This window comes from Epinephelus fuscoguttatus, linkage group LG18 (assembly GCF_011397635.1).
Source record: "Epinephelus fuscoguttatus linkage group LG18, E.fuscoguttatus.final_Chr_v1".
In the NCBI taxonomy this organism is placed as follows: domain Eukaryota; kingdom Metazoa; phylum Chordata; class Actinopteri; order Perciformes; family Serranidae; genus Epinephelus; species Epinephelus fuscoguttatus.
The window spans coordinates 36383059-36402814 of NC_064769.1; the positions used below are offsets into that span (position 1 = coordinate 36383059).

Below are 19756 nucleotides of genomic sequence, written 5' to 3' on the forward strand. Positions count from 1 at the left end.
TCTTGTGAGGATTAATGAGTCCATAAATTCCTGCATGTGTCCTCGCTCAGGTTTCCCCCAGACGTGCAAACACACACAGACATTATATGTTTGTTATATGTTTGTAATGTCCATTGAGTTAGCTGTAAAATGGAAACCACTCTGCAGTTTAACAAGCCAATCCAACAGTCCTTTTAATAAAGACTTTGTGTATCCATGTTGTTGATTCACCTCTGGTGATTGTTAAGGGTGTAGTTTGTGGTTTTGTTGTATTAGACCGTAAGGTGTTAAAGGTGTTTGTGTAAATAAGGTAGAAAATAAATTATGAGCAGAACATCTTTCAATACACCGCCACAAACTGCAGCCTGGAAGCCATTTGAATCAACAAAGATCCAACGTAGTAGTGTCAATAACAGCTGAACATTTTAAGGAAGGTGATATTTATTAAAAAGATAAAATACTCCATTAAATTGAGTTTATTCTTGTCCCTCAGCATACATAGATGTTGATTAATGTGCTTTCTTTTTCAGTGGACAAATTATATCCATGGATGGCAGGACCGTTGGGTGGTCTTGAAAAACAACACGCTGAGCTACTACAAGTCCCAGGATGAGACAGAGTACGGCTGTCGGGGTTCCCTCTGCCTTAGCAAAGCTGTTATCACTGTGAGTACTACTGAGACTCTTCACTACAAAGCAGCACTCTTCCTCTGTGTCAACTGTGCTTCAGTATGCCACAATCTTTTAAGCATGAAGTAAGTTTGTTCTTGAACGCAGCCGCTCGTTTGTGCAACATTGGTCCTCTCAAAATGTCTCAAAAGAACGTACATTGTGGTTTGTGTAAGAGGGGCGCATTTGCAAAGAGAGAGGAACCATCAAAGTTACAGTCAAAGCTAGTGTGGCACACATCCACTGCTCTTCACTGCCTGAGAGGACACTCTGTGGATGGTTATTTAAATTGCAAATGTTGCCACAAACTGCCCTTGTGTGACTCTTCACCTACAACTTCAGCTGGCTTTCTACACACTATGTGTTGCTCTAGGTTGAAAGGAAAAAGCCAAACAGCCAGGAAGTGTGGTGTTGAAGTGTTTTGGTTACATGCAAGTGATAACCACAGTGGATATATTTCCATTGCAACAAATGATACGCAGCATTGGTCATGTAGTAATGGAAATAACTGACAGATGACCTGTGGCACCTTCTTCTGATGTTGGTTGACTAGCTGTAATACATTGAGGCTCATTACTGTGGTTGTTAGTTATTGTGCCATTCAGAGTTGACATAGATTTGTAAATCTTTTAACAATCAGGTCAGCAATTTGGGGGAACAATTAAATTATTGCAAATCAGCTGAAGAACTCAGTGGTTGATCTGCCTTGATTGTCAGGGGCAACACAAAAGATTTTATCTGCCTAAATGTCTTTGCATGAGCACAAATTCAATCATACTGAAACAACCTGTAATATAACTTTTAATCACATGAAAAACATCTTTAAAAACACTTTCAAAAGCCTTTTACTATATATGATACATATCATTTTTATATTGTGGTGAGAACATCAACAAATTCCAACTTCAAACAACTGTATTTAATCAAGTTTCGCGCTATAAACTAAATTTTAGGAAAGATTACATTTGAATACATCATGGTAACATTATAATTTACCTTGCGCCCAATACTACTTCTTCTGCTTCTTCTGGTGTATATCCTTTGACCTTCAGCTCCGTTGAGGCAAACCAGTCTAGTGTTTCATCGTCCAGGAAAATTAGACCACGATCACCATTCGGTGGCTGGTGTTTAGGGCAGCTGGTTATTATGCGTTCCAGTTTGTAGTGGATCCCAGCATTCGTAGTGGGCACTGTCCACAAGACCCTATCTTTGCATTGCTTCTCCGAAGCATCCTACGCCTGTCCTCAAGCAGTTTAGGGTGCCCAATACACATTTTTCCTAAATAGAGTTTTAATGCATCATAACTAGCTCAATGCAACTTCGTTTAGCTGTCATTTCTTGCCACCGGCTGCTAAAAGCTAACAGCTAACATTAGCTTTCCTCCTGCTGATTTCAACACGCATCTGTTGTCCACATGTAGCATTATCAGGGAAACAGGGGTGGGTCTCCTGTTGATGATGAGTGTAGCGCGTCCTTTCCTCCTGAAAGCATCCTTGAGAAGGTCCTCATCAGGTTTTCTTTTGTTCCCTGGACTCCATTAGTCTTGAGCACTGCTTTTTAACCTGTGCAGAATTGATGTGATGTGTTAGCTTATCTGCAGAAAGGCCAATGGCAGGCAACAAGGAAATATCAGCTAATAACGAGGTTCGGCCGAGAAATCAGAGCATCCATAAAGAATTGAATAGAAATGACAGATGAGCCATGACTCTTGACCTTCTCCTTACATTGGTCGACTAGCTGTAGTATGTAAGGACCTATTAGTGATGTCTGTGTCAATTATTTTGCTGTTATGAGTTGACATACATGTAGCTTTGTAAACCCTTTATTAATCAGGTCAGCAGTTTGGGGAAATTAGATTGAATTATTACGTATCAGCAACAAAAAATAACTGCTGCCATCAGCTAATGAAGTCAGTGGTTGATGTTTCTTGATTGTCAGTGGCTACATGGACGAATTTATCTGCCTAAATGATGCTTGGGCTGTTTTTGTTGTTGGTAATGAGGTGATCAGAGGTAGATGAAGGCTGGTAGAAGAGCTGCAGTCCAAATATTGTGACAGAAAGATTGGCTTGTGCATGACAAAGATGCCACTGCATAAAATTTGGCCACTCCTTTCCCTACATTTCAGGCTTTGTTCAGATCTCACGCAACATGTGCTGCAAAAAAAATCATCTGCATCTTGTAGAAATTAAGTTTAAGTTGTGTGTTGCACGCTGCTTATGATTTGTCTTGCCTATGGAAACGACTCAGAGGAGCTTTCTGCAGGAACAAAAACACAGTTTTTCTCTGGTTGCTGCACTGGTGTGTCAGCCTCGTCTTATAAAATGCTGCCTCGATTTTACCTGCCCGAAATATGTTTTTCAGTTTTATTTACACAGAGCCATGACTTTCTAACGCTGTAATACACCGTCCAAATCAGCATGAATGGGAGAAGCTGATCACATGAGGAGCACATAAGGAGAAATCTAAAAAGCAAAGACTCTTCTGTTTCTGCTTCTCCCCACCCCTCTCTTTCTCCTTTATCCTCTTGGATAGTCTTGAGGAATTTGGTTCATGATATATTAGATGTGTTTCAGATGTTAGGCATCCACCATATGTTTCTATTAAATTCTTGAAGGAGAGACTCTGGCTCCTTCCTGGATGCATATGCAGGCCCAAGGCTCGGCTCACTGTTTACAATTCTAATCAGATGTGGAACTTTACCCTGGAGTTTCTCAAACTTGTTCTCCAACTGCAGGTGATAACCTCATTTTTACAAATATCTCATGATAATGTCCCAAGTTGTGCTTGAGGGTAGCCGGCCTGTCAGGTGACTGTCCTAGTTTCAAAACAACATGCTATGTGGTAACGCTCTCCTGGAAACTTCATCATGAGACTAGTAATGCTGTGTCGGAGCTGTGTGAGATAGACTAAGAAATTGGAGCTGTGATAGCTTACAGTATATTGAGGTAGAGGCTCTCCTGCTTATTAGACTTTTATAATATCCTGTCGCAAAGATTCAAACAGCTGTCACGCTCTACTAAGCACAGGGAAGATACATCTAAATGTGTCAACAGTGTTTAAAGCTGGATGTACACACTGCTTCACCTTGCATCATGTTTCAGTGGGAGCTCAGGTCAGTCATTGACTGAAGCTGCGTCTGTGTCCCTCTCCAAACAGTAACAGGGGAAATGAATAAGTGACTGTTCCCAGGCAGCACGAAGCAGGCTTTTCTATTAACTGTATTTGTTCAGCTTCATCCATTCCCAGCTTATGTAAATATTAACCCTCATGCGGTGCTCTACTGTAGTCGTTTCTCATTCCAATGGAAATATGCTACAAAGGTCTGCAGCGTAAATAACCAAGAGTTATAGCTGCTGGCGGTCAAGCACAGACACTTGCTGCCTTTTTTGACCTGAGAGTTGTTTTCTTTTTGCCAGTATTTCTGTCTCAGACTTCTCCCTCTTGTCTTTTCCACTCATGGCTCTTGCATTAACTCTCAGACACAGATGCACCATGGCACAGTATGTTCTCAGACATAACAAGTATATTTTTTATCGATATTGTACAACAATCTGCTTCTGTGCATGTGTGAAAGCAATGATGATCTATAGTGTCTACAGTCTGTAAGCTTCATACTTTGGCCTGGAGTTAAAGTCTTTGGTCAGAGCCTTGTGATGCCATGGGAAGAGAAAAGATCTTTCACTTATTTACCAACTAATCGTTTTGCCCATAAAGTGTCAGAAAATAGTGAAAATGCCTGTATTTGTCTGATCAACAGTTCAAAACCCAAAGATATTTTCTATAATATATGGCACAGAAAAACATTAAATTCTCACATTTATAAAGCCGCTACCAGCTTTGTCATTTTTGCCTTAAAAAAGACCAAAACGAAATTCACTTATCAAAATACTGTCGATTAATTTCAGGTCAATCAAGTGAAATTAATCAGCTAATCGTTGCAGCTTTGCAATGCAGTGCTACATGCAGTGTGCCTGTGTGTTGAGGTTTTGGTGGCACCATGAGTCATTCACAGATTTTAGTAAGGACACTGTCTTTAACGTTTGGGTAGAGCTGTTAGAAAATGTGTGATGTTTTAATACAAGAGGAAGTGTCCAGAAGCATTTATCAAAAAGCATATTGACACAGTATAAAAACCCAAGACTGGGATGGAGTGAATGTGACTCATGCAGCTGGATGGTGGCTCGCTCTTGTCTTCGGTTATGTTTCTTATACTGTGTTCACACTGCGAGCAACAACCCAACAGTCGCTGTTGAAGTGTGAAGCACTTGTTAATATAGTCAGGTCATCACAGGCTTGTGTTTGTCTGCTACAAAGCACCTCAACTGAATGTCATCTACAGTTTGTATTTGGTCCAAAAAGTATCTGTGCTTTTGATCAGTGTCTGAGCCCCATGTTAACATCACATTTTACTGCCTCATTGCATCCCTGTGTGCACCACATTGCACATTAAGTTAGCATAGCAACAGCTAACTAAGCTAAATAGCACAGTATCACAGCTAGAAGCAAAAACATATGATTGGTTGACGCTTCACTGCATCATTGGAGTGCTAAAAAAACTTGTGGCCTGTTGCTGTGACGCTCGTAGTGTGAACGCAGCATTATGGTTGGAGGTCTGTCCTCATATTCAGTGGCTGGTTTCGTTCATTCCCAGCATATCTATCAAGAGCATTGTTAGTTTGTGGGACATTTCACATCCCTCCGGGATTTTTGTTGGCTATTTTGGGGTTTGTCGCGGCCCAAAATGCACAATTTCACTGCATTGAAATTGTGAGAGCAAGTGAAAATTGCAAAAATAGTTGCGATTTATTTTGTGTGTACTTTACTTCTTTGTGATTTATACCACTAACCATGCATATTTAATCTCGATTCTTACAATACTTACAATACTCCTCGGTCATGGTGATTCGTCTGTTGCAAACACATTTCAGTCACTCGGTGTGTGTTTAGTGATGTGTTTCTTTTGTGTTTCACCAGAACTTCGCACGAGGCACTAAAACATTTTGGCACCTATTTCATGCAGAACATCGAGGCATTGCTTTCTATTGTCTTGGGCAGTAATGTTTATAGATAAATGTGAGATCTTGTTGTCGCGCATTATCTGCATCTGCACAACCAGGAACAAGGACGTGAGTTTGGTGATGCTTTGCGAGGGACAGCCATGACTGGTGAAACTTGTGTGAAACCACAGTGCTTGGTCAGAGTTGCAGAAACATTGAGATGATAAGACACAATCACAAGGTCAAGCGGAATTCACAGAGACCGGTTGAATTTGAGTTAATTGTTGGGATGGTGACGTTGCAACAAGCTGGAAGGGCCTGATAAGAACAGCAACACAATAAAATATAATGCAATCAAATGGAAATGTAATTCTAGTCTACTGCCTCAAATTTCAGCAGACTGGAAACATTTGTTTGACACAGTCTCAGCTAGGAGGAGGGATTCACTGCAGAGCTGCAGGATTGGGTTGCATTATCCACTGTTTGCCTCACTGTGCCTACCACCTGCCTACACAATAGTATAGGTGTCTCACAAACACCCTCTTTGTGTTTTCACAGCCACCCTTATTAAAAAGAGAACTTGATGACACTTGTGAATTGGATACCACTCAGTGTTACAGCCAACATGTCTGAGTTAAGATATGCACAGACACACAGCATTAGTATTAGTGCTGCTTAGGTTTTAACTGTAAAATACCAATCAATCAAACACAACATTATCGTGGACTAGATTTCATGGGCACTTTAACTAGCTAACTTTAAAATACATCAGCTATCGTTAACCATTTGTTTCACTGTGATCTGTAGGTTCAGTGGCAATCAAGAAAACATCTCTGTTGTGGCGTCGGTGGCTTAGTGGTAGAGCAGGCGCCCCATGTACAAGGCTGTTGCCGCAGCGGCCTGGGTTCGACTCTAGCCTGTGGCCCTTTGCTGCATGTCACTCCCTCTCTCTCTCCCACTTTCACACTTGTCTGTCCTATCAAATAAAGGCTAAAAAATGCCCCCAAAAATATCTTTAAAAAAAAGAAAGAAAAGAAAACATCTCTGTTGACTTGGACATGGACTATCTTGTCATGCTATTCCAAGTTGCAGGTGCATTGTTGCTGCTAACCATCGTCGCCATTTTTAGATCCACGATCAGTTAATAAGAGCACACTGACCTATTTGTAATTCCCTCTCTCAGTGGAATTAGTGAGTAGTGCAGAGTGAATCTGTCGTAGTTTGGTGCTGGATTGTTTTGAGGTCTTTAAGGTAGCGGCACAGGATGCAGTGACGTGGCTTTTTTCTCTCCATATGTGTCACAATGAACCATTGGAGGTGGTGAAAGAGGAAGAGAGACTTAAGTTCAAGTAGAGGTTGAACAGATCATCACGAATGACGTCAGGCTCGTGGCTGAAGTTGCAAAGTGTCTTCAGCCAGGAAATGGGACCCTTCCTCACAGCATGTGACTTCCTCTGCACTGCGGGTCATGAGGAGGGTCAAGAACCACATGCCCATCTCCGTAGGTGTGTGTGTGTGTCGGTGACAGAATGCTGTCCTGACCCTTGTTTGTTTAGCCTTCCCTTTCCTTGTCTTTCACTCTGACCTCTTGGTGAGTCAGTGTTTCCTCCCCAGGATCCACACTTGGTGTCCAGAGCCGACAGAGAGATGTTCCTGGCACCAGGCCTCAGTCGTACTGATGAAGCAGCACAATACTATATTTGTCTGAATCTCCTCTGCAGGAGGTATAATTATGTTTAAATTTGCACAAATGAGTAATGAAATCCAGTTAGGTCTGGTGTGGTGCAGCTGTGTAGGGTTTCCTAGTGTTTGCTTTGGTTTCAGTGCTTTTTTTAGGTCTTGAAAATCACAAACCTTTTTTTAAGGAAAGCTCCTGTCCATTCAGTTGTGGAGACTGTGACTGCAAACACGTACACCAGCTCAGTCTTTTTGAAGCTGCGTAGGAAGCTTGTGTTTGAAGAAACTAGAGACAGAATAAAGCTGTTTTGTTCCATCATTCAGATTTTGGTGTTAATATTACTTGCTACACTACAGCACTGGGGGAAAAATTAGTATTTTTAGTGATAAATGATTCAGTAAAACTTGTTTCCTCCTTCCTGTCCTGTTCTCCCCAATCACATCAGAAGACCATACTGTTGAAAACCATCCAAAACAAACAAGACACACAAATACGAGTCCCTAGAATCAAAGACTTCAACACTGATGATCTAAACGTGGGATATGATATGGTTTAGCTGCTCCTGGGCCGCACTAAAAGGGACAAAACGGGACCTCCAGGGCTGAAAAACGAAGCCAAGAGGAAGTGCCTAAAACTGCAGTTCCTCAAATGGCCACTTGAGACTGGCTCTGATAGCGAGTCAATCCCCATAGACCCCCATGTTAAAATGCCCAACTTTACAGCAGAAATACACGTTTATAGCCTGGTACAAAAAACGGTTTTGGCCTCTTTAGTTAATTCCCCCTTCATGACAACTGAACAGGGGGTTGATTTTTAAACAGCTCACCTGTTTAAGGCTTAAAGTTACACATTAAGGGTGTAGCCCCTTCGAGTGACAGGCTGTCTGAAGAGGTGCCCTGAAAGAAGGACTCAGGCCTCAACGAATTCCGGAAGAGAAACAAATTTGGTCACTTTTAGCTCCAATAATCCAAGATGGCGATGGCCAGAATGCAGAACTCAAAGCTTCAAAATGGCAGTCCACAAACCAACGTCATGGAGGCTAAATCCAGTATTTTATACAATCTATGGTCTACAATCTAATTTAATATCTTAGTGGGAAAGATGTACATTTGTGTCATCCACAGTGGCTGACTGTGTTGTGGTTATTCTGTTACACACACATTTGGCTCCTTAGGACAACACAGTGTACCTAAACGGTGTTGCTGACAAAATGCACCTCCTCATGGTTTTGATTTTTGTCCTTTTAGCCCACCAAGGCAATCGAAACATTGATTTGTCGTGGGATCCTAAAGTGCTTTGTTGTAGTCGCATCTAAAATATCCATCCAGCCATGCACTTCATTCCTGCTTGTCTTGGTTTACTGGAAGGTATCGCTGCGAGGACCGGGCAACAGAAATTCTCCATCTCTAAGAAGACAGACACAAACCAAACACTACATATGTTTTATTTTGTCTGCTTGGCTTTCACATAGAGCCCAGTCTGAGCTCAGCGTCAGCTGTCATGTCATGTTATAAAGTGCAAGGCTGCGAAGACGACCTTCCCGTGATGGATCATTGTTTACTGTAGCCTTGGATCCCAGTGACCTTCTCTGACCCAGTGCAGGCTTTCATTCCTCAACCCTGCTTTCCAGTCAGCATATCCATGACCCCGTAGTCCAGAGATGATCCAGAGGAATCCATTTTCTCACTTTCCTAGCAACCAAATGACGCTAAAATCCCATCTACCAGCCTGACACAGTGCGAGCTGCGTGCAGGAACACTCCAAAGTTATCTGCCATTTCACATAGTTTCAGTTTAGTATAATCAGGGTGGGCAAATATTTTATTTTTATCTTCTTTTTTTTGACATTATATTTATTTTTACCTGTTTTTTTTATGATTGTGTTGGAAAAAAAAAAATCTTTGTCATTGGTTTCAGAGAGGAGGGGGCAGTTGAAGTTTTCTGCTGATCTTTGTCTTCCTCATAATAGATAGAGGGTTAAGTACGCATTAGCTTATTTCCTTTCTCGCTTCTGCTTCCTCTTGTCGTCTGTTTACCAGTGTTGATCTTATGCACGTGCTGCTGGTAACTTTCAAATGAGCATCTGGTCTGGAAAGCTTTCAGAATCCAGCCTCATATTGTGCATTATTGACACCGAGCATCTGGTCTTGGCCTCAGCGCCGCCCAGGTGTCGGGCAACACAGCCAAGTCGCACTCCTCCAATGAAACCTCTTTAAAGACACCATAGTGGGCCATTTATTACTCTGCCAGCTCGCTGAAGTAATACAATCGTCAGTAATGGTTTGGGCTCAGGCTGTCTCTGGGTGATATTAGATTGCCAGCTTGCAGATGTTAATGATCACATGTGCTTTAATTATAGCTTGTCTCGGTGAATGTACAGTTTTAAGCAGTGTTAATCTAAATAGAGTTGGTGGACAGGATTAATCAGTAATGTCTAATTATAATATTTAAATCCACAATACCAAATAATCGATAAATAAGTTAATTAAACAACACAACAGTTCATTTTAATCTCTAATTCTTTGTCTCTGACTGAAAGTGTTTGTGAGGTGAAGTTGCAAGTTGTTCTTGCAGCAGCGCAGACCCTCCATTATTGTGCATCACAGATCCACTAAGACAGAGATCCCAGATGTGTTTATTGTATCGTGGACAATATAGGAATGCATGGTTTCTGTTCTGCTTCCAGTTTAACTGCAGTCTCTGGCATTCCTGCTCATTCAGTCTTTTCCAGCTCTTTGTCCTTCTCTGTCCTCAACTCCACTCGAACGAGCCAGACTCTCACTCATATATCAGCCTGTTCTTTTACTGCTATCAGACCGTGAGAGTGATTTAGCATTGGGACTCACTGTCAAGGTGTCCTCTCAGAAGGACTGATGCATTCGGTAAATACTACACAGGTAAATATCATTACTGTCACCACCACTCCCCTGAACCCACGCCCTTCCCCTCCCCCAAAAGCAAACACACACAATCAGTCCCTGGTTGCAGGCCGTGCCAGCGCAGCAGTTTCACAGCGCTGACAGTACGCTGGAGGGCTATTAGGAATATGCTCCATCCTGCAAGTTGCCTTAAAAGGCCAGTGATCTGCCACTTGTCCTCCTATGGGACGTTGTCTGAAAATGGAGGCTGCCGTGCCTCTGGTATACTCTTCTTTGTCTACTGTCTGTGTGTGATATAAAGATAGGCCTGCACTGAAGAAATTCTACTCCTGTGACTGTGGATGATTGCCGATCGGGAAAGAGATAGGCAGTTTAGTATTTCAGTGAATTTGTAAACATGCAAAAAGTATTCTGGTTATCACCCTTATTTTGTTATAAGACAGAACTCCGTCAAAGCTGTTTACCTTGATAAAGAAAATAAATATTCTCCTTATATTTCCATCTACAACATGTCATTATGTCAAAACACTGAAATAAGAAATAAAAAGTAGTTTTCCACTGGTGGCAGACTTGTTTGACGTGCAAACACAGCCCCTTCTCTTTCATGCCTTTAATCACGTCCTTGATATTTTGCAGTATGTTGCAATATTTGTGTATATCCAGAAACCTGCTGATATCCACGTCTTTCATAATGTTTAAAAGCAGGTGTGTTTGTCCTTGCCACCGGAAATGTGGGGTTTTCTTTTGGGCATGCATCTTTACCACAAACTGTTGGCTAGTTGGTTTTTGGAGGGGTTTAGGAGAAACGGATGAGCTGCCATCAGCTTGCTAACTGGCTGCTGCCTCGCTAGTTTGGAGCAGTTGCGTGCAATTACGTGTTTTTGCCCATGTAGTTTTTGTATAGGTCTTAAAAAGGCAATTGCATTTACACTTGTGTTCAGTGTGCTCACAGTGCATCCCTTTCCACCTCAGGAGTGGTACACAATCCTGCAGTATGTGATCCTCTGCTTCTGTCAGATACACACTTACTAACCTTACTCTTCCTGTGTCCTTTTCCTGTGTGCCCATTGTTTAGCCTCATGAATTCGACGAGTGCCGTCTGGACATAAGCGTAAACGACAGCGTGTGGTACCTGAGAGCACAAGACCCCGAGCACAGACACCAGTGGATCGACTCCATCGAGCTGCACAGGGTAAGTCACGCACACTCAAACAACAAACTGCTTGCTATCAAAAGACACCACATCCTTGTCACATTTGCTACAAATAAGTATGAGCCAATACAAGGCTGTATTTGTGAATGTGTGTTTATTGCATGCATGTGTGTGTGTGTTTCTATCAGAGTATCAGAGAGGGGAGGAGAGAGAAGGGAGGAATCCAGGGAACAATAATCATCCCTCCACCACTGGTGCGTTTGTTGCCAAGTCTGTAGGACTCACTGAGCGCTTTTTTAGCACAGCACTCTGTAGTAGCAAGTGTGTGTTTGTGTTAACCTGTGTTTATTTAGTCCATCAAAGATGTTTGCACAAGCATGTTCGCTGTGTGAATAGTTTGAAACTAGATGGTTCACTTTTGGTGCATGTAAAGGCTTCTGACAGAGGGCACGCTCAGCTGAAAGTTATCTTAACCTTGAACTAACAGTTGGCTCAGGGTTAGGATAATCCTTTTTCATACACACATTTGTCACACGGGTAACTCTGAAAAGGGTTACAGGACCTGCTGAAAAAGCTGCGTGACACACAACCCTGTTTTAATGATTTTCTGTGGATAACCCTGAAAAGTTGGGGTTAAACTGTCCTGGAGGAGAGTCAGTCAGCCCTGGACTACAGTGCCTTGTTGTTTGCCTAAAATATCAGTACAATGTGACTTTACACACGGCTGAAACTTTTAAGTGCTGTGTGGAAAGCTTTGTAGCGCAGGAGAAAGAAATAGCACCCATTGTGTTCAGTCAAAGTGAAGGACAAAGGAAACAGGTTGCAATCCCCACTGTTGACTGCTGAGCAGAAGACAATGGAGGCAGGGAAGACCTGCAAATGTTTACAGTCACATTGACACGGCAACCAACCATCAAATGTGGAAATTATGTTTTGCATTGTTGATGAAAATAATCTTAACATGTGGTAATCGATTGTGTATGGTGGTTATTATTCATCCCAGCCACAGAGGAAAGAGAGAAGTGATTGCACAACATCAACAACGTTTTTTTTGAAACCGGCTTGTGTGTATGGAAGTTTTAATGTAAGACAGATGTTATCCAGAGTGAAGCAATAGTTGTGAGTCTGTCAGACACAGATGAGGAGAAGGCTGTCACCACACCTTCAGCCTGTCTGCATAAACAAACGCTCGCTCACTCGCTGTCCTCAGTTTGGGAAATCCCCCCTCTTCCCTCCTTGCTCACTCATCCCAGCACCGGGGAGCCGCCGTGACTAAGAGCAGGAGGGAAACAGCCTTGCACACACACACACTCACACACACACACACATACAGGCACACACAGCATCCCACCCACTATGAGTCACCACTGAAAACTCTTCTTCCTAGAAGGCCCTGCTTCCCACTGTAACCCACATTACTCACAGCACTCAGCAGCCCTGCGTCTCCAAGGAGACACAACACAGCACAGCTAACACTTCTTACAGTTTGAGAAACATCTGAATATAAAAACAACCCTAGTTACCAGGATACTATCTCTGGTAAAGTTAGCTGAGCTTGCTGTATATTTGAAACGTGCAGTGACAGCCATGTGGCATAAATGCCAGTAATGTAAGATCATCTTTCAGATTCTAAGGGTGCTTTCACACCTGCCCTGATTGGTTCAATCAAACTCAAGTTCGTTTGCCCCCTCAGTGCGGTGCGTTTGGGCAGGCGTGAACACAGCAATCACACTCAGGTGTGCACCAAAACAACCGGACCGAGACCTTCTTGAAGAGGTGGTCTCAGTCCGGTTACAAACTAGTGCGGTTGGTTTGTGGTGAGAAGATGTTCCGACCTGGATGTGAAGCAACTGCAGTCACATGCCACATTGTTTGGGTTAACCGCCTTGGTTAAAGCGTGTGTGTGTGCATGGGGGGCATTCAGATGTAGCGTCTTTTGTGCGCACAAACCCACTACTTTCAATGTAGATGCACGTCATGTACGCTCACAACCCAAAGCGACACCGTAGTGGTACCTGCTTCTCCCTCCGGTGTTGTGTCAGATCCCGGTTCCCCCTCGGGCTGTGTCTCTCCTACTGTTTCCCACAGAGCTCTGCCCCGCTTGAAAGGCGAAGGAAGCCTGTATGTGGAAAGATGTCGCCTGCAAGATGTAGAATGTGTATTATAGAAGAGAAACACACATTTCAGGACCGGACATGTCTGTTCTGATTATACAAGTCAGCAGTGTAAAGCTCAAGCATGTGGGGGTCTCCTTTCATATTTAATATAGGGGGGAATCGTATCTAAAAGTACAGCTGTCAAGATGCCCCCCGCTACAGGCCTTTGCCACCTTTGTCTTGAAAAAACCCAGGGAAAACCCTGTTCAAGCACTTGAAACTTATTCAAATCAGTCCAAATCCAATGTATATGGTTGACAGTTGAATAGCTCTGCAATACATTAAAGCTACAGTAGGTAACTTCTTCAGTGAAAATGACAAATTTATTTTTTATAACTGTCACTATAAACAAACAGTACGACATGAGACAGATAATCTGTGGAAAAAGACTTCCTCTGGCTCCTCATGGTCCTCTCACTTCTGTGAAAGCAAGAATAAAACAAGCTTTATTATCATTGTGAAAAAGAAAGCAAGCTGCTTGTCGTTGGTCTTCTTCTGTGAAAATGAAAGCAAACTTTTCACCATCAGTTTTCTTCTGTTTATCTTCTCTTTGCCGTGTATTCTGTTGCTAGCTCTGCGGCTTGTACATGAGTAGTTGACTCTGCGTTAGAGACTCCTCCTCACTTCGATTGGTTGTTGTGCTCAGGCCTGATAGATTCAGGCACAAACGCCAGTAGGAGCACTGGAGGAACCTAATTTCTTTGCAGATTTTGTGTCTCATGTGCTGCTGTCAGGATATAGTGACAGTTACAATAAAAATAAAAAACCTTTTGTCGTTTCTGTTACCCACTGTCTTCAAGAAAAAAAAACCCTGCTTCCAAGCTGATTCTTAACATTTTTAATTTTAATTTTTTACCATATAACAAAGTATAAAACTATATAAAGTTATAACGGGTTTGTTGCAGCCTTTGCCTGAGTTACCTGAATGAACTGTATTCCACTGAGGGTTTATCTTCGTTGTCTGCACATCTTTTGTGCGGATAACATTCATAAATGACTCTTATTGTCTTTTTGCTTGCGGGGCTTTTGTTGCACTTGCACTTGCAGTGGTGTGGTGAGTGTGGTTGTCATCAGCTCTCTACTGATGGTTGTCTCTGCTCCGAGACCTGTGCCACAGATAACAGCAAAATGCAAGGCACTCTCAAAACTGAGCTCGAAGCCAGTGAGTATAATGTCAGAGTTGGAGAGTTGAGGACGGCTGCACTTGTTGGTGTTGCTGTGCATGAAAGCTTTGCAAGTTAAAACCCCGTGTGTGACAGCTGATGTAAAACAAAAGGTTAGATCAGGCTCGATAAAGCTCAATACAGCCGATTCTGATCAGTTAAAAAGTGCCTTGATCGGATTGAGACATCCCTAGCTGTAAAGTCCAAAAGTCAAAATGTATTGAAAAACAGGCACATGTAATCATTTCCAAAGTTCACAACATGCTTTTTTCTGACAAAATATTCAGCTTCAGTATATATTTTTTGGCCTTTAGCCTCTCAGAAACAACATTTTCACTGTGGTCAGAAAGCCAGCAAGTTTGCTGGCCCTCATGCTGCACACAAAGGGAGGCATTATGATGTACCCTGCGTTAACGTGGTGGTCGAACATCAGTCTGACAGCACCATAAATTACATTTACTGGTCAAAGAAAGTTGATTTGATAACAAAAGACTTGTGGAATCCAGTTGAGAATTTCCCAGGATTATTTTTTTTTTATCACTTTGGTTTTTATTTAAAATTTTTCCTTTACAAAGTTGTAACAACTAAATGAATACAAGTAAACACACAAACAAATATAAACGTATGGGAGTCACTTCCAAAACAATCTGTCCATATTCCACTGTCTTTTGTTCAATCAAGTCTTTTGTTTTGTCGCTGTTCATCCATAAATTTTGTCCATCTCATCCATTTCTCTTCAAACTGAGCTTCCTGTAGTCTCAAGCGGTGTATCATTTTTTCCATTGTGTAGATTCCCTCAACCAGTTGAGTCCATTGGTCTTGTGTAGGGATATCTTCCCTTCCCCATTTTTTTGTGATAGCTTTTTTAGCTGCTGTTAGTAATATTTTTACCAGGTATCTGTCCCTTGTTCTTATATTTTCGTCACATAAGTTACACAGATACAATACTATACCAGACATTGGAATCTTATATCCAAATATTTTCAACAGTGTATCGTGTAGCATTTTCCAAAACCGTCTGATTTTATCACATTTCCAGAAAATATGCGAGAGATCCACATTCATTACTCCACAGTCTCTCCAACAGGGTACATCTTTGTTCAACTGTTTACTCTTGACTTTGGGTGAAATAAAAAATCGAATCAGATTTTTCCAGGAGAACTCCCTCCAGATCCGTGAACTAGTGGATGTGTGGTGAATTTTCCACATGTTTAGCCACTCTTAGGATTATTTTTTTAAGGGTTATGATGTCATAAAATATGACGACAGACATTTGAAGCTTTATTTTAAAAAAGGAAAACCTCACCAGATGCTTCAGAAAAAGCAGCATTGGGTACAGCTGGACTAAAAACAGCTTTCTGACCTGGATAATTCTGTGCCTGCTCAGGGCAGCATTTTATCAGCGCCAGGCTCTTAGTCCGCCATTGTCCCCGGTCAGTCATGTGTGTGCACTTGTGCTTTAATCACCCGACACACAAACACACACAAACACTCGTACAGCTACTCAATATTTCCGTGTGCATGTGTGTGGGCATTACCATACAGCTGAGACAGGAGACCAGCCGCTGATAACTGTAACTCTTTCTCCTTTTTGTATTTGTGTTTTATGATTTTATCAGGTGGTACAGCTGCAGCAACAGCTCTGCTTGCTTTGATTTTGTTGTCATCAAACAGATTAAACAGCCCTCATGTAAACACTTAGTGCAATCTGTGCTGATGGAGTCAGTAGGGTAGCAGTATGTTGGCTAAAGGGCAAGCAGCAGCGACTGAAACCCATGAGAACACAGGCGGAGTTACCTCTGGTCGATGACCGACAGTTACCCCAGCCTCTTACGAATGCCAGTCACGTGTGTTGACGTGTCCTGCCCCCTGGTGGTCGAAAGAGGAAGTAAAAGGGAAACACATCTCTGCTTCCCCTTTAAGCCAGCGTCTCTGTGTGTCGTTGAAGCTTTTCTCTCTGCTGTCACGAACCGTCTATTTCGAGGGCCGTGCTGTTACGTAAGAGCTGAGGGGGAACCTGTTAGGTTGACAGGAAGTCACTTGATGTTTCAGTTGTGTTGCCATGGTCACGGCATCTGTGTCATGCTGTGCTGCTGTTGAGGTCACTGTATCCTGTGTAAATGATTTATTGCAACATAAAGGACATTGTTAGGGTTTGATAGAAAGTGTTTTTGTTGTTTCTAAGAGGAGTTCAACATTTAGTACACATTAGGAAGTAGCACAATATGCATGTTTAAAAAAAGAGTACTTAATTAATTCACACTTCTTACTGTATTTTGTACTTTAGGGGAGGAGAACAGAATTTTAATGTTTTAATTAAACAGAAGGGACAAAGAAAGAATAGATGGGACACAATGATGAAAACATTATAGATCAGATGGACAGAACAGACATTAATCATTAGTTTAAAGGTCCAGTGTGTAGGATTTAAGGTGATATATCGGCAGACATTAAACATAAATATAATAAGTATGTTTTCTTTAGTGTATAATCACCTGAAAATAAGCGTTGTGTATTTTTATTACCTTATTATGAGCTGTTTACACCTACGTAGAGTCCTCATCTTCGGAGATTGCCATGTTGCAGTGCTATGTGTCTACAGGAGCCCAGAACAGACAAACCAAACACTGGCTCTAGATAGGGACATTTGTGTCTCATGTTAGCCTCCAAAACAAACAGACCGGGTGATTTAAACTGTTAAAAACAAGAAATAAAGCAGTGTTTGGTTTGTATAAACATGGCGGTGCAACATGGCAATCTCTATAGACGAGGCCCTGCTCCCTATGTAGGTATAAACAGCTCATTTTAAGGTAACGAAAAGACAATGATTCTTATTTCCAGGTGATTATACACTAAAGAAAATATATTTTAGTTGATATTCCATTTCTGCCAGTATGTCCTTCTAAATCCTACACACTGTTAAATCAACACATCTGTTTGCTTTCGAGAGGAAGAGACCTCTGTGGATAATTCAGCTCCCTGTAAAAACCTCCTGAACAATGAACACTGAAGGAATTCTAACTGGGATTTCATGCCTGGCACATGGGAGAAGTTTCAGCTGGTTGCAGTCTGTAATCCTCTTTGCTAGATGCCACTAAATCTGACACACTGCTCCTTCAAGAGAAGAATTAGTAGTAGTTGAGCTTTTGTTTGCGTAATGCTGAATAGCAGCAGTTTAAATTCATAGTTATAATGTGTTCTATGAAGTGAGGCTACTTCCTGACAACATCACTAACTTGTCTCCATGTCTGTCTCTCTGCACACCTGTGGGTCTCTTCATAGGCTGATTCTGGATATGGCTCAGAGTCCAGTCTGCGGAGACACGGCTCCATGCTGTCTCTCACATCAGCCACCAGCGGCTTCTCTGCCACCTCCACATCCTCCTTCAAGGTGAGATTTCTGCTTCATGTTTACTCTGGCTGACGAAGTCATTGGCTCTAATTCTGTACCTGCACACATGAGGAATTTTCTGGTATTTGTCAGCGCACACACACACAAGCTGTTAATGACGTGAGCCTAACTGCTGTGTTTCTGTACTGTCTCCTCAGAAGGGTCACAGCCTGAGAGAGAAGCTGGCAGAGATGGAGACCTTCAGAGATATCTTGTGCAGACAGGTGGACACGCTGCAGAAATACTTTGATAGCTGTTCAGACGCCGTGTCTAAAGATGAGCTGCAGAGGGATAAAAGTAAGAGCCACAGACACCGACACTCCTTTCAGCCAGTTGTTGCACATCAGGGAGCAGATCTGTGTTTTTAAGGGGTGGATTTTAGACAAGAAGTGAAGATAGTTTACTATTGGAAAAGCCACTTTACAACAGCATCCCAGGTTTATTTTGAAGCTGATATTATCGATTAAAAATGTATCAACTATCTTTATTTGCTTCAGTTAGGGCTGAGTGATTGATCAAATTTTATTTTCAATGACAGTTTTGGCTTCCAGCGATTATGAAAAAGATTATCAAGATAAAAGAATTATTGTGCTGCGTTCAGTTTTGCAATGAAGCTCTCATTTTGTTTTGTGTTTATAAATCCAGTGCACCCCTATCCTTTACAGTGTTGCACTCAGTCTTGGAACCTTGGCAACATTTTTTCAGACCCCCTTAGTGACTTTATTTCTACAAAGCAACGAGCCACATAATTGAGAAACTTACTCAAACCATCAGGAAAAAAGAGAGGAAGATTTTTAAATGCATATTATAATTAACTCCCATGTGCAGAGTCTCTCCCTCTCCTCTGTGCCATGTTTAGATTTTGATATTATAAACCATGTATTTTATTTGTCTATATTTTTTTTTTACATTATTTTGTATTTGTTTATCAATTGAATTATATTTAAATATAAAAAATATATACTTTTAATGAGACAAATTCTTTTTAAAAGTTTGGTAAGTGCATGATGTTTCCAAAGCCAGTGGGTGATCGTGTTAAATAGTTAATACTGACTAAAATAATTATGAGTTTTGCCATAATCAAGCAGCTCTAGCTTCAGTCATTTTTCACGCAACAATAACAAATATTTAACAATTGATACCACACTGTAAAAATACTCTGTTACTAGGAAAAGTCCTGCATTTAAAGTTTTAATTAAATAAAGTATGTAAGTACAGTCAGAAAATTTTACCCCAGTATGAAAAGATAAATTACTTAATACAGAAAAATAAAAGTAGAATAAAATGAAAGTAAAATATATATAAAATAGAATTTAAAAAAAAATCATGAATTGAAATAATTCAAAGAAAAGAATCAGGAATTGAGACTGACTGAAATGATTCAAAATAGACTCCAACTGTCTTAGCTGCACTTATTGTATTGTGTATTTTCATATGGTTTGTGTGTAGAAATTAGTAACTAAAGTGGAATAGAGAGAGAACAATATTTTCTTCTGAAGTGTAGTGGAGAAGAAGTAGAAAGTGGCAGGAGATATTTACTCAAGGACAGTAAAAGTTCCTCTTGTGACAAGATGCTGTTCCTCAGATATAAATCTTTTTGTTCTTGTGTTTGACAAACAATTTGTAGACTATGAAAACGAGATTGGGTTTCTTTCTTATCTTGGTTGGAGTGCTCTCAACCAATATTCTCTT

The 19756-nt window shown here is 41.3% G+C and overlaps 1 protein-coding gene across 4 annotated transcripts in view; it reads left to right on the forward strand.

Moving 5' to 3' along the window:
* The window catches only part of LOC125878681 (ceramide transfer protein), a 36380-nt gene that overhangs the window by 2853 nt on the left and 13771 nt on the right, over positions 1 to 19756 (forward strand). For 2 of the 4 annotated variants that reach the window (XM_049560066.1, XM_049560068.1), the window contains exons 2-6: positions 510 to 644; positions 11278 to 11394; positions 11544 to 11609; positions 17957 to 18064; positions 18223 to 18361. In XM_049560066.1, coding sequence (XP_049416023.1) covers positions 510 to 644; positions 11278 to 11394; positions 11544 to 11609; positions 17957 to 18064; positions 18223 to 18361 — 565 coding nt within the window. The remainder of the gene's footprint in view (positions 1 to 509; positions 645 to 11277; positions 11395 to 11543; positions 11610 to 17956; positions 18065 to 18222; positions 18362 to 19756) is intronic. The other 2 variants (XM_049560067.1, XM_049560069.1) reach the window with 1 other exon arrangement.